Genomic DNA, 15,250 nt, shown 5'->3' on the forward strand with positions numbered 1-15,250 from the left:
TTGTTTATTTGTATTGGGCTAGTGCCTAGAGATCCTAACCAAGATCAGGGCCCCATTGTGTTAGGCGCTGTACATAAAATTAGCAAGAGATAGCCCCCGCCCCAAACACCTAAATATTCTAAATAGGCAAGACAGACAGAGGATGGAAGGGACACACAAACAGACAGACAGACATTCCGAGAACTTTCTACAGTGTTGACTGGACTTTCTCTGCCTTCTGGCTGTTTGCTCCAGTCCTCTCCCTCCAAGTCTCATCACCTCTGCTTCGTTTTACACCCTCTCTCTTACCCTGTCCCCCTCGCTCCCTTTCCTTCAATGTACCCTCCCTTCTCTTTTCTTTCCATTTAGCTGACCCCCTCCTAATTCCACCCACCCCAAAATAAGTTGAAGTACCATGATGTTTGCCTGCCTTCATCACACTGTTCACTCTGCCTGTGTGTTCAATCTCTTCCCCCACTGTCTGTCTCATCTGATTACCTTGTGAGTTCTCTAGGGCAGGGATTGTCTGCTACTCTATTTGTACAGCACCGAGCACAATAGGGCCCCATTCTTGGTTGGTCCTGAGGCACTATCATATAAATGCGATGAACAATAAAATGAAGTGAAGTGATTTGCCAAAAGTCACATGCCCAGTCAGTGGCAGAGTGAGGAATAGAATCTGAGTCTCCTGGCTCTCAGATACCTACCTTCTCACTAGACTATGCTGCCTTTAAGTATGCAATTTTTGTCACATTTCTCTAGAAGGAGAGGCAAGTGCTCAGGTTTGAAAACCTGAGTTTTAAGACTTTGAACAGGGCAACGATTTTTAAATGTTGTGATGCATTTAAAGTTTTCTTGCAATATCAAACAGAAATAAATGGACTGAAGGCAATAAAGTCCAGTTTTTTAGACCAGCATAACTAGTCAGCATGTATCTTTTCTGTGATTATTAATATAGTTGCCATGATTATAATGTAACAACACATGCAAATGAGTAAGTTGATACCTAACTGGCTATTTGCAAACACAGTCCTGATAAATCTGGGTGAAAATTGTTTTTGCAATTACATTCACACAATTAAGAAACTCCAGATGTAAAGTCCAAATTTCCCAGGTGTGCGTGCATGTGTGTGAGAGACAGAGAGAGAAAGAGAGAGAGAGAGAGAGAGAAGGCGTACATACAAATTCTTGCGCTGATATAGCAAGCCCTTAATGTGTGGAACTCCAGAGGAGTTATTCGCAGATGCTAGCCACAGGGCATACAGAAATGTTGTTACCAGTTTAGATGCTATTTTTGAACATTTAACCTAAAATATATCTTTTCAAAGTAATCTTTTGCACCTCCCACCATATGAATTTCAACATTGCCTTTGTCACAAATTGATTCTCGCCCTCATTTCTTAGTTTGAACCAGAAAGAAAAGATGGTCTTTTGTACTGGGACTCAGGAGATCAGCATTCAGTTCCCAGTTCTGCCATAGACTCCCCGGGTGACCTTAGGCAATATACTTAATTGTTGTGTGCCTCAGTTTTCCTACCTGTAAAATGGAGATAAAATACTTCCTTTCTTCTACCCATTGTCTGTGTTCCCTATTTAGACCATAAGCTCTTCTACAAAGGGACTGTGTATGTACAGTGCCAGCAGAATGGGGCCTCTTGATAAGAATTACAGCTAACCTAGAGGTGAATGGCGCTGAAGCCTATTACCATGCCTCTGAGTCAAATAGTGCCCCCTCATCCTCAGTCCTTCCATTTATTTGGGGCATGTATGATTCCCACACAAGCCATCACCGTTCGATGATGAAACTTTGCTCATCCTCTGAGCTCCTAGCATCCCGGTTTGAAAGCAGATTGTTTCTGGGTGTATAAAATCCCTTGGAAACTGAACCTTGTCAGCTAAAATGCAAATATTTGGCGACAAAGTGTTCATTACAGCAGAACTTGATTTCAGGGTCAAACCTTTTTGCAGCAAATTGTTCGCCAGCTAAAATGTTTATTGTCACCACACTCTGGCAGTTTTGACAGGGCCTATCAAGCTGAGCTTGACAATCTATGCATGCCGCGTCTCCAGCTTTTTGTTGGGAAAGTGAGGAGAGATGTGGTCGGGGAAGTGATTTAATACAGAGGCAAACAGTCCACAGATAACTGGAGAGATCCCCGTCTTAGTGGAGGGGCCATGCCTGTTAGGGACCGGGGAACTATTTATGGTGAGGATAGTGCCACACTGACTCTAATGCAGTCAGATGGTTATATGATAAAAAGATACATATATTTGAGGTGGGGGAAACAGGTCCTTTATAAACACAATGGATAGGTTTCATCTCTGGAGCAGACCTCTGTTCTTTTACTATTATTATTATTATTTACTGCTGTAATATATTATTGATTTATTAATTGTATTATCATAGCACCTATGAGTCCTAGTCATGGACTAAGACTCCATTGTGCAAGGTGCTGTACAAACATGGAACAGAAGACGATCCCTGCCCTCAAAGAGCTTACAATCTAAGCACAAGACAAGAGACAACAGAGGGATATAGACAGCAGCAAGCCTGCCGACAGGGGGAGGCAAAGGGGACAATTGCCCAGGGGTCTGGGTGATTTAAAAGGGCCCGGGGGGTGGCCGCCATAGCAGTGGTGGTGGCCAGAAGCCCCGAGCCCTTTTAAATCACCCAGGCTGGCCACAGGCACGTGCGGGGTGATACTGGCAGCGGCTAAGGCAGCCGGGCGGGCATGTGGAAGCCCTGGCCATGCTGGAAGAGTGCGCCCAGCAGCGCAGCCGGCAGCTCGCTGGGCACCAGCCAGCACAGGCACACCACCACCCAAATATCAGGCAGACCTTTCTAGGGGGGCCCACTGACTGTTCCGCCCTGGGCAGAGCCGTCCCTAGGGTACGGTGAATTGGGGCGACCGCGCCGGGGCCTGTGCTTTGAGAGGCCCCGCGGGCCGGTGCGATTGGCCAGCGCGGTTGGTTCTGGAAGTGAAGGATCGGTCCCGGAAGTGACCGATTCGTCACTTCCACCCCAGGCCCCGCACCCTCCTAGGGACGGTCCTGGACCTGGGGCCTGGAATTGCTGACGGTGGGCCTGGACAGCAGGAGTAGCACAGTGAGGAAATATTGTCCAGCACGCTAAGCCACGGTCTCTGCACGCCAGCAGCATGACCGTGACCAAGCTTTTTGTAGGCATCATGGCAAAGGAGAGTTTTAAAGAGAGATTTGAAGGGAACAATGAAGTGGCTTTGCAGATATTTACCTGGCGCTCCTCCCTTGTGTGAGGGACAGCATGGGAGAAAGCACAAAGGTGCTTGTTTGAAAATTTAACAAGGGAGCAATAGAGTCTGGTAACGTCAGCAGATAGGAGGTGGGAGTCGACCTCTTGCTACTGAATGAGAGATGGCAGGAAGGGCGGGGATAGGCGATGAAGGGCCTTGGAAGTGAAGACAAGTAGCTCATGTCTGATGGGACAGAGAAGGGGAAGTCAGTGGAGGAATGCAAAGAGAGGCGTGACAATACTTCCTATGAGTCGGAATCCATGTCTTGAATATTGACAACGCCCAACTAGAGTTGAGACCAAACCTTGCACTCCTTCTTGTCTTAGTTGTGTTCCTCTAGCACTGATGCAGGTCTTTTAGGTTATTTTAGTTACTGATAAAATAATATTTAACTCTGGTGTAAAACTGAGCCCTGGGGTAACAGTGACACCCATAATTTATTGAAATGTATTTCCAGAAGTTCTGGTATTTCCCTTGATCGGTCTTGTATAATTTTCAGGTGCATCTCATCTGGGCCCACTGCTGTATGTGTGTATATACATGGATACACACACGTTAGGCATGAATTCAATAAATTCATGATTAAAGTGAAAAAGAATGAAAATCTGGGATTGTTTCACTGCACTAATGTTGTTACCATGTACTGGCTGGAATTCCATTTTATAGTGAGCATCTGCTTACTCTGATGATGTGCTGTGAAACAAACCAAAACCAGATTGCACTCCCTCCAAAATGTGAAGGTTGAATGAAATTTGTCATTGAAATTTCATCCAAATCTTGCATTTCAACAAAAAGCAGCAATATAAAAATGAATTTTTCAGAGTTTTTCCCTGACTAGTTCCATTCATTAGCAATGTGGCCTCCCCATACATGTCACAGAAATGTTTAAATCACACTTCATCAGTTTCTGTAATATGCATGTGTGAGATTCTTCTTTTCTATTGCTTTGTTCATCCGCCATTTGCAGAGCCAAATTCTGCTGTCCGTGACTTACTGTCAAAAGTAAAGTGCAGAGACAATAGGAGCTGGTCCATAGATTCTCCAGATGTGCTTGAGTAAATATGGCAATGTTTGGTCCAAGGACTTTCCAATTTTCTTCTGCTTTAATCTTATTATGATCTGTGCAAGACAAGCCATTTTGGAGCACTCCTGTATTTGTTTATGCTCTTCAGATAGCAAATATTTTAAAAAACCCTGTTTCATCTCATGTGTTTCTCCCGACATACATCAATTTGAAATCTCCTCCATGCATGAAATACAGGCACTAAGTGGAGGTAAGTGACCTTGTTGAATCTCCGGCCACTGCAGCTGCCCGGGAGTGAGAGTGGGGAAGGAGGGGGAAGGCACTTTGCTGTCTGCCATTAAAGCCCCAGGAGGCTGAAGATGAGAGAAGGACAAAAGTTTCAAATTGCCAGGACGTAATTGTGAAAGTCATTTTGCAAGTGCAGAGCCTTTCACGATGCCACCTCTCATCTGCCAAAGTGGGGTTGGAAATACAATAAAAGGAAGGAATATTCAGGAACGAAGAAGCCACCAATGTAAAGAAAAGAGTTTTCAGTAGATTAACAGGAGGTTTGTAGATAAACTAATAGCATTTGTCCAATTGGAATTTATTTTGGTCCAGTTCTCCCACCCTCACTCATGCCCTCCCACGTCAGTTTTGCAGGGAGTCCCATTGCAATGAATACAGCCCCGTCCACAGTTAGGTGCTACTCAGACTGAATAAGGGTGGCAGAATTGGGCCAGCTGTTTACGGATCTGGACTTTGACTGTACATGTAATCTCTGTTTCCTGATTCAAGCCACTCATGGCTTTATTTCCTAAGCCCCTGAGGCTAATGGAGGGTCATAGAAGCAATAGTGCACTTAAAGACTCAAAAAAATAATAATAATAATCAGCAAAGCTGTTCCCCCCCCCCCCCAGTCCTCCCCTGCCAAAGAAATCTGGATTAAGAAATCAAACTTCTTTAAACAAAGAGTTCAGCTCAGGATCTTGGACCAAAGCGTGCATTACAGTCTTTTGTTCTTCATTCTTTGCTAACCTTTATTCCATCTCCATTCCCCACAATCATAAAAATAAAATAATAATAATAATAAAAAAAACCCTGACAGTTGTGTCCTGCTGGGATAAATTGCTTTAAACTCCACATCAGTTAATATCAGCTTTGTCCCTGTTCCTTATTACTGTTGCCACCTGTCTTTCAAACAGCAGGCTTCCCCCTTCCAGTTCCCAAATTACCCAGGATGTGAAGAGAGGGGCTTGGGTGGGCCTGCCCTCTCCCACTCCCCAGCTCCCTGCTCCCACCCCTGCAAATTCACTACCTTCCTCCCAAGGGTCAGTGGGTAGGGTTTGGCTCCTCCTGACAATCAGGCTTTGTGTAACACAATGGCCCCTCCTCACTTTTGGAGAGAACTCTCTCTGTGCAGCAGGCCAGCCAAGCGGCCCACCAGAAAAAACACTAAAGACCAAGAAGAAAAGGTCACCTGTTTTCCATGTCAGAGTGATGGTGAGCGCTGTGCTATGGGGCACCTGGGCTACGGAAAATCCTGGCCCTCCAAGCCCACCGGGCCATAAAAGTTCACCGCTGCCAAACGTACTAAACGCACCCCTGGTTTATCTTTAGGATTCAGTGGTAACTCGGTTCCCTCCACTTCTATCTGGGAGGCCTGTGAAAGCATACCTCCCTGGCCTTTAGCCAGTTTTCCCCAGCTGGGAAGCAGTTCAGTGCCATGTTGCCATCTGTCCCTTCAGATGCAGGGCTGCCCATTACAGTTTGGACGCAGCCAGGAGGCAGTTCCCCCTCCTCATCCACCCACCCACCCACCCACCCACATACTCTGCACTTTAACAAAGCATAACCTGAGCTACCCAGTTACAGAGAGGCCAGGCCTGACCCATTTGGGCCAGCAAGGAGAAAGGATTCAACACCCCACCACTTCCATTCGGAGACCACATTTCTGTGACAAAGACTCCAGGCGGCCGGATGATTCTGTTTCAACCACCGGACGCTGGCAGCATCAGAGCAGGGGGCCAACACATCTCCAGCACCCACCTCCATGTCCTCACATTGGTGTCCCTTTGCGGGGGGGGACGGGGACCCCTTTTTCCTGCTTCCAGCATCAAAGCAGAGGCGGGTGGAGACTTTCCCCATGTGCATGGGAAACATTTCGGCAGAAACACTGAAATTGCACCAGGACACCTGGAGGAGAGAAGCCCCCCTACCCCTACCCCTACCCCTACACACACACACACACACACACACCTACACGTTCCTAAGCAAAGCCTTAAGTAGCCTCACTGCAGCTGGGTGGCTTTTTTAATCTACAGAGCCTCGCTGCTTACATTTAGCAGCCGCGGGTGTCCCTCCCTGCTGATGGCCCCGGTTATGCCCGGCACGCTCCAGCCGACATACTCGGTCGGACGGAGGGGAGTTTGCACACCAGTAGCGGCCCCAGGCTCGGCTCCCGCGGCGCATGCTCAGTCTGAGGCGGCAGCTTCCCATTGTCTGCAGCCCGGAGAACAATTGAGCCGCGGCTCCAGATCTGCAGACCCGCGATTGGCCGCATTGATTTGTAATGAGCAGCTCGGCGAGCTCCCATTGGCCGGGCGGCCTCGCTCTATGGGCCTCTCGAGCACATAAGTTTTTGCTCTGGAGTGTAACTTTTTGCAGGGATGAAGTAACTTCTGACTTGAGCTGTTGTGTTTTGGTTTTTTTTATTTTTGAGGGGAGGCGGTGGCTAAATCGCTAGCAAGGATGAAGCTGTGTGGAACTTTCCTTGGTTCGTAAAAAGCCTCTCTAAACTTTTCTTGACTTCTGTGTCTTTGGGTTTTGTTTTCCTTCCTTGCAGCTTCTTAGCCGGTCTCTTCCGCGTCTGTTACATGTCATTTTTCAATGCACCAAGCAAAGGTGGCGAAAGTGACTAACTTCCAGGCGTGCCTCGATGTTAATCGCTTTGTGTATGTGGCTCAGAAAAGGAAATGTGTCAGGGAGGCCAGGAACAAACAAACAAACACCAAAAAAAAAAAAAAAAAAAAACCAAACCAACCATTTATCTGTATTCTCCTCTGTTGAGTGCATGGCAGCAATACATTTCAATACATTCAATACCTTGCACAGGCTTAAAAGCCAAGCTTCACCTCTAGTGTGTGCACTTAGCAAGTGAGATTCTGATTTGTTCTTTTTTAAATATCTCGTTTTCAAAATGATTGACATTGACTAAACTCAATTTCAGATGCAAAAGTTTGTAGATCTAAACACTCTTACAAACGTAGGCGAAAGTGTGTGTGTGTGTGTGTGTGTGTGACTCTCACCTGCTCGTGCTGAAATTAGACTACAAATAATGCTTTGTTGTTGTTAATCATTCGGTTTTTTTGGGGGGGGGGGGAATGATGCGGGTAAGAGATCTTTTTCTCTGTTTGTTTCTCATCAAAGCTTTGTCCAGAGTTCTCGGCTTTTGCATATTAGTGGATAAATAGGGGGTAGCTCAAATATAAAGCTGCCTAAAGCCTGTCAAGCCGTTGATGGAGTGTCCTAAAGATTGCACTTCACTGCCGGGACACAATGCAGACGAGTTTTGTTTTTGTTTTTAAATGCCACGTAGAAAATGCAGGGTTGAGATTGCAAAGATTTGCATGGGACTGATAAGGAGGCGGACGCCTTTAAAGAAATTAATAGTAGTTTAAAAAATAAGCTTCCAACTGTAAATTCCTTTTAGACAAAAGAAGTTTTCTCCTGAGGGAAACTGTGTAAATCAAGAGAGAGAAACGGAGGGATATTGAAGAGTTTTTGTGCGTGTGCGGTGGTGTCCCATCTGCCAGGGGCCTGTAGTGGGCAGGTCTTTCTTTCCCAACCCTTCAGCTGTTCCATATACAATATTAATGCTGGCCATTTCTATTCGGCATACAACAGCACTAATTGTAGTCTGAGGCATTAAGGCAGCCAGCCCATCTGCATCGAAGCTTTCAGAAAGAAACAAGAAAAATCTTTCACCCCCAGCTGGTAACCGTAGAAATTGGTGCCAATTGCAAATGTATAAAGTTTGAGACCTAAAGTACTTGCAAAGAGTCTCTAGGAAGCAAGTAAACTGCAGCTTAGCATTATGTCTGGATATACACAAGTAACTGCACTTGTATTTTAAACAACCTTCAAACATAGACCTTTAATTCGAGTTTTTTAAATGGACTCATCCAGGTTTTTTTAAACCAGAGGATGAATATAATCCATTTTTGTGTTTTTTTTTTTTTAAAATCTTTCCATATTCATTTTGTAGGGTACGGATGAAGTGAGCTGTAGCTCACGAAAGCTTCTGCTCAAATAAATTGGTTAGTCTCGAAGGTGCCACAAGTCCTCCTGTTCTTGTTATCAATGACTGGTAAACGTGTCAGTTTCAATTTGCAGCCGCTAAGATTTTCCAGTGTTTGCCAGTAATTTTGTACCTCAAAGGGGAAAAAGCCATGTGTAAAATGTGGAACACAGAGAAAGAGTCAGCGTATTAAAAAGTGGCTACTTAGAAATCAGAAATAACATAATTTTAAAACACAAATTGTAACTATTCACATTCTGTGCTTCAAGTAATTTCTTGGTCTGACACATGTATCACTTAAAGAGAGCCGAAAATTGTAGCCAGTTGTTTGAAGGTTTTGCTCAGCTGTGATCTTAACTTTAGCAGCAAGCTCAGGGGCGGGTATTCCTAAATCGTTTCTGGACAGTGGCTGCTACAAGCTATGGCAGGAGCTGTCCACTTCACCAGTGCTGATTGTCCTGTGTTTGCCTGGTTTCTCTTTAATTTTCTCCGCTTTCTGGAGGCTTTTAAAAGTTGAAACCTCTGTATGCTAATGTCTTAAATCGCCCCTCCAATTTTCTCAATGTGTTTGCCATGTAAGCCATTTATCTTCGTTTAGCAAAACAAACAGGTTAGGTTTAAAAGACAAAATAATAAAACCCTCAATATTTTGTTTCTCTTCAGCAACATCTTAGTGATAACGATAAACTCTAGCCTTACACTGTCCCATTTTGCGTCTAAATCTAGGTTGGTGTATTTGGATATACCCGTTTGCAAACTAACTTTTATTTTTCTGTTGAGGTTTTGCATAAACAACGGAATGCTATCGGCAGTCAATTGTACAGATTTTGGAGTTCCAGGGTAAATAAGTTTAGAAGGGGTGTGTGTGTGAGAGAGAGAGAGACTGTGTGTGTGTAAACCCACATACGCATGCATACACACAAACACCTTTTCCTCTTGTTTTCCATGCTATCTCTTTTGCTTTTGTTTCCCAAGTTTTAGTGTTACGTGGCCGAATTCAATAGCATTCAGGAGTACCATCCAGTATTGTTAACAGAATGGAGCTGATGGCGCCTGATTCCTCTCTTTTGATTCTATCTGGAATGCAGAACAATGAAGATGCGGTGTAGCACCGGGCCTGCTGCCTGGAGATAAGAGTTTAATAGAATTTCTGAATGCCAAAGGTTTAGGATGTAAAATATCCCTGTCCTCGCAGCATGTCCAAAGGAGATAGAAAATGGCTTTTCAGGAGTACTCTCAGTTGAATTCCTCCTTTTATGTTAATGGCTTAGCAGCTCAGGCAAGAGCCAGTAGCTGGGCCTGCAGTCATGGAAATGGGCATTGTAAGATGTTTCTTTCCAAGACACGCTGAATGTTCTGGGATTACAATGTTGTTACAGCCCCTCCCCCTAAATCTTAAAACAATGCATTCAGAATAAAATAGTCCAAAATAACTAACTAAAGGACATGGGCTTTGGCCCAATAGTAGCGTGGTGGGTGAGGAGCTGGGTGGCAAAATGGGATTTTATCTAAAGATTATTCCTTGGGGCCCTTTGTGGTGGTACCCAGGACGATCAATGCCATTGGCTTGGATGAGAATAGGATCAGGGCCCACGATGACACGACCAATCTTTCTTTCTTTTTTTCTTTCTTTCTTTCTGACCGTGAAATATCAGGGCAGGAATCGATCTCAGAATAATTGTCATTTACTTCTTTTCTCTCTCTCGCACACACACAACTGCACCGTAAAGATGGACACGGGCGAGATGTTCCGCTCCTCAGCGTGCTCTGGGAGGAAGAATAAATGACTTGAGTGGAGTGTTTGACAATGCTGAGGTTGCAACTTTTGCCTTCTCTTGGCTTTTCTGTCCCTGCGGGCCTGGGCGAGCTCCAGCAGAGAGACGGTCATCAGTTTGGCTCGGCAGGGTCTCCTCCAGACCAGCCACGGGGGACCACAGGCCCCGACCTCAACTTGGGTTGCTTAGCTCTGCAACCGCTCTCTGGCTCTAGCATCTCTGAAGGCTCCCGGGGTTTTTTAGTCCATTTGTGAGCTGCAGCCTGTTCCTCTCAAATCTCCATTAAGAGGACAGTCGAGTCACCTTCTCAGTGAGGGGAGGAGGAGAGGCTGGGAAGTGCAGAATATCCTCCCCAGTGCGAAGAGCTTGGTTCAATCGGATCATATGTCCGCCACGATTTTCCAAAGTTACAATCAGCACCGATTAAAAGTGCTAATGCCCCAGTCCAACACAGGGGAAGGGTGATAACTTTTGTCCTTGCTTGCCCATGTGGAGGGTGGGGATCTCTGACAAGAGCCGGGATACACATAGCACGTGTCGGCTTCATGGCACACCTCATGGGTGGTGATGGGGCCTGTGGGGAGGGGTGTGTGTGTGAGAGAGAGAGAGAGAGAGAGAATAGTCTAATGATAGCTCCGGGGTAGGGGGGAGGCTCTTTCCGGGGGGAAACAGGCTTCCAGGAAGAACCGATTCTCTCTCTCTCTCTCACACACACACACACTCACACTCACACACACACACACACACACACACTCTTAAGCAGATATTGTGGGGCTGTTTTTAGAAGGATCGTTCTTCTGCTTTCAGCGGAAAGAAACAAATGGAACTATCTGAAACTTTATCCGTCACCCCCCTCCTTCCTGTTTTTTGAAAGAGGGGGGGATGTTTTCTAGGACTGTTGTGTGTGATGCTTTTTAAAAGAACTATAGATACATTATAACAACTGGTCCTTGAATATGTACATGGGCTAATATGCCATACTTCCTGTTTCATATAGGCGATAAATTTCCCGGTCTCTTCTTTATGATGATAGGTCATCTTCCTAACCACCAATAAATATTGTAAAGTACTTTCGCTGTAGCTATGCTAACCTAGGGCATCTGTCATTCTCTGGTTGTTGCTATTAGAAATTATTGGACTGTACCATAGGAAGGGAATGCACGGGGGGGGGATCAGGATGGCAGTCGTAACATTCGCAGCCCTTCTGTGTGCTGGGCTTCAAAGAAGCCCCAACTCTTCTGCATATTAATTATGAATCATCTTGGGCAAAATCGGGCCCTTTCGGTTGGCTCTGGCGGCGGAAGTGGGGAGGTGGGAGCAGGGGGGGGGGCGGCGGGTCGAGCAGCGCCCCAGCTCTCTCTCCACTCCAAAAAGTCAGCAGTCCCATCTTTTTGAGGCTACACTGTAAATGTATTTCACCTCGGAGAGTAAACAGATATATTGCAACCCCAAGGGTTCATGGGTAGTGTATTTACAAAGGGAAGGCGCATCAAGCCCCCTCTGTGCCATTTCCATTAATGAGAGCGGTCATTAAGTAAATGAGACTTTGCCTGTAGCAGGCTTAAGAGTTCACACACTAAGGCGCATCAGCTATTGAATTGAAACCAACAAACCATCTTACACGCATGTTACTGGTGTAGGGAAGTGGGCAAGCCTCCAACAACTCTTCCCCCCCCCCCACCTCCAACCTCTCCCCCCTCCCCATGTAAATTTCATGATTGCTTTCCGTGATGTCATTTTGAAAAGGGGCAGACAATAGCTGTGGGGAAAAGGTAAGTCAATATTATATTCTTTCGCTGACAAAGGCAGATAATGCCGGGGGGGGGGGTGTTCACCTTGGATTGGTACAGAGCAGAGGAAGGGGGTCTCGGAGAACCCAGTTAATGTAAACAGATACAGGCTTGGCTCTTGGAGGCAGGGTTTGTTGTTTTAAAATTGCATTGGAGAACCGAGGCGGTTTTATTAAGATAATGATTATTCCTAGGTCCATCTTTCTCTCTCTCTTTCTCTGAGACTCGAGTGGACATGTTATGCTTCTGACTGAAGAAGAGAGCTTTAGCGGGGGCGGGGGAGGGGACACAGCATCGGATTCAGCTGGGAAACTTTCTGAATATTTCTGGAAGAGGAAGAGCAGATATGTTTGTGGACATAGAGATCTGTGGATGTTTATCAGGAGAAATCACTGTGGTTTTAACAGAAGAAGCTTCGTAAAGGGAGAGGACGAAAAGGCAAGCTTCATAGTTTATTTCACTGGGATATCTTGCGTGGTAACTTCCAGTCCAAAGTACTGGAACAGGAGCCGATGCTGTGACTGACTCTGTCTGAGGTTGTGATCTCTCTGGTTGTTGTTTTTCTCTTTCTTTCTTTCTTTCTTTCTTTCTTTCTTTCTTTCTTTCTTTCTTTCTTTCTTTCTTTCTTTCTTTCTTTCTTCTCAAACTACTGAAGGGGGAGGGGGGACCTTTACATATTTTGTTCTTGTTTGCCTTGTACAAAAGATGCAGGCCAGTGTCTTCGGTCTGCTGTTTCTTACTCTTAAATCATTGATGAGCTTTGCATTTTCCTTCAACTAAGTGAAGATAATTAGTTTAAACAAAACAGGGCAGAGCCTCTGAAAATGGCATGCCTTTAAAAGCAAGTGGATGTGAGGTGTTAAAAGACCATGTGTTGGCTGTTTCAGCTAGTAGACTTTTTTTCTGACTACTTTCCACTTCTCTAGTTATAGTAAGGAGAAAGGAGGAAAATATGCGATATTTGTTTCCGTGCTCTCTGTTTACCGTGACAAAAAGACATCTGAAGCCTTGTTTTTAGTTAGCTTTGATCAGAGGTTTTACTTGAATGATCCCTTTAACAATTTCGCCGAAGAGGAAAAGTTAAAAATCCCGCAAAACGTTCGCACAGCAAGTGAAAACAGTTCCTTAGTCCTGGGGGTTGGAGTGAAAGGACCAGTTTGCTGGATGGCAGAGGTTGTTCTGTATTAGGGAGGACACTACGGAAACCATCTCTTGTAGCAGCTGGAAAGCAAAAACCCAGACACGTTCAAGGTTCTTTCGTGCGAGTGACCTGTGCAAACAAAAGAGCAAGTCACAATAAGATGAACATAAACCACTGAACAAAACAGATACCTAGTGGCAGGAGGCCTTTGTGTTATGAGTCATCAGGATGTTTGCCTTGAAATCCTCCCTTTCCCCCTATTCTGAAGTGAATCGTTCGCTCACAGCTTGGTTTGGATCCAGGACCTGGCTGTCTGGGGGGCTCTCCCCTACTTTTGTCTTTGACTTACTAAGCACGAGTGTGTAGTTTTGCAGGACAGCCATTTCCAAATCATCAAGGGCGGGGGTGGGGGAGAGGCAGGAGTGCAATCTAACCGTGCCAGTGTGCAGCCACAAACAGCCCCCATCGCTGTGTTTATCCTCCATCTATTGTGGGCCCCTCTGCTTGTCTTGTAACCCTTTCCCCAGGAAAGGCAGTTTCAGGCAAAGTCCTCCCCATCTCTCTGCCGGTTCTTTTATCTCTCCCCCCCCCCCCCCAGTTGGCTCTTCTGCTGTTATTATCAGCTTTTTCCATATGGTCACTTTAATTAATGGCAGACAAAAGGGGGAGGGGGAGGAAGAGAGGAATCCAGGAATTAGAGTTTATAGCGGGTTCGTGGTGGGGCTGTCATAGAAACCCGAAGCAAAGATGCCGCCTATGCCCTTCTTTGTATGATGCTGTTTATTGTTCCAGCGGCCGCACACGCCGTGGCAGGGTCTCTGCTGCAGGGGAAGGAAGCACAAACCCATCTGACGGCGGCGGTCCTTCTTAGCTCTAGGATTCAAGGCGCCCAGCCAAGTTGGTTGTTTCTGGAGCTATGACTGACACACACACACACCCCGTTTGCCTGTGCCTTGCGGAGGCCGAGATCACTTTCGCTGGCGGGGGGGGGGGGGGGAGTGAATTGTGATCTGACGGAAACCCAATGGTCAGAGGGGCGCTGGGAAGAGCTATTGCACCCTTAGGAGAACTCAGGAAAGTTTGTTTTGTGATTAGCTGCACATTCAGACAGAATTGCCAACTGGCTACGGAGCGGAGTGTATTTGTAGATCGCGCTTCTAGCTAAAGGTACAACTAGACCACAGCGGGTTATTTTTACTGGGGGGCCAGGTCTGCTTCTGCACAAGTAACAGCTACTGCACTTGCAGAATTAGCTTTCGGAGGGTCAGCCACGGGGGAATGCGCTATTAGAAGGAACATGGAGATGCATGCTCAACGCTTCTCAGTTTATAGTGAGGACAAAGTGCATGCAGGGATGTTCTAACAACCCAGAGGGTGAAAACAGCACAGTCTCCTCAGTGTCCCTGTCATCCCTGCCTCCAAGAGTCTCCCAGGGGCATTTGATGGGATTCCTTTGAAGGAGGGTTATTAATAAATATTAGTCACACTGGGGATAAATGTGGGAAGACAACACGGGTGTTTATCAGAGTAGCTCTGCAGACACCCGCCCTTCTGGCCCTCCCAAATGTCTGCCCTGCATAATTGAAGTCTCCATTGGTTTGTGGGTGGTGGTTGTTTTTAAATCTCTGAGAATGGGATGTTTCTAGAGGCGCACGCGTAAAACCGATCCGCGTTGCCTAGCCCGTTGCAGCCAGGTTTGTTGTCAGAGGAGGCGGTCTCGTGGAAGGCATCATCTGATCGCCCTTCACGGCTCTTCGCTAACCTTTTAACTGCACGACAGTCCTGGGGGGAGCTGGGCTGAGGCACTGGGTGCAGGCATCAGAAATGCAGCCTCGCCACAGCTCGCACGTGGGCTCCTGCCGGCGGGGCCAGTCCGGTCTCGCTCCCCTGCTTAACTTCCCCACGGGACCCCTGCGGCCCGTGGCTGCGGGCCAGTACGTCCTGTTCCCCGGGGTGTGTGTGTGAGACTTACCCGGTGCAGAGGCCCAAA

At 46.3% G+C, this 15,250-nt stretch overlaps 1 protein-coding gene across 9 annotated transcripts in view; it reads left to right on the forward strand.

Moving 5' to 3' along the window:
• Nucleotides 1–6,897: 6,897 nt before the first annotated feature.
• The window catches only part of MYT1 (myelin transcription factor 1), a 113,462-nt gene continuing 105,109 nt past the window's right edge, over nt 6,898–15,250 (forward strand). For 2 of the 9 annotated variants that reach the window (XM_074969389.1, XM_074969396.1), the window contains exon 1: nt 6,898–7,030. In XM_074969389.1, the coding sequence (XP_074825490.1) occupies nt 7,006–7,030 (25 nt within the window). In that variant the 5' untranslated portion in view covers nt 6,898–7,005. Of the gene's footprint in view, nt 7,031–12,031; nt 12,102–12,207; nt 12,558–12,636; nt 12,656–15,250 lie in introns of those variants that run through there. The other 7 variants (XM_074969392.1, XM_074969395.1, XM_074969390.1 and 4 more) reach the window with 7 other exon arrangements.

Source organism: Natator depressus, chromosome 13 (assembly GCF_965152275.1).
Source record: "Natator depressus isolate rNatDep1 chromosome 13, rNatDep2.hap1, whole genome shotgun sequence".
NCBI classification, from domain to species: domain Eukaryota; kingdom Metazoa; phylum Chordata; order Testudines; family Cheloniidae; genus Natator; species Natator depressus.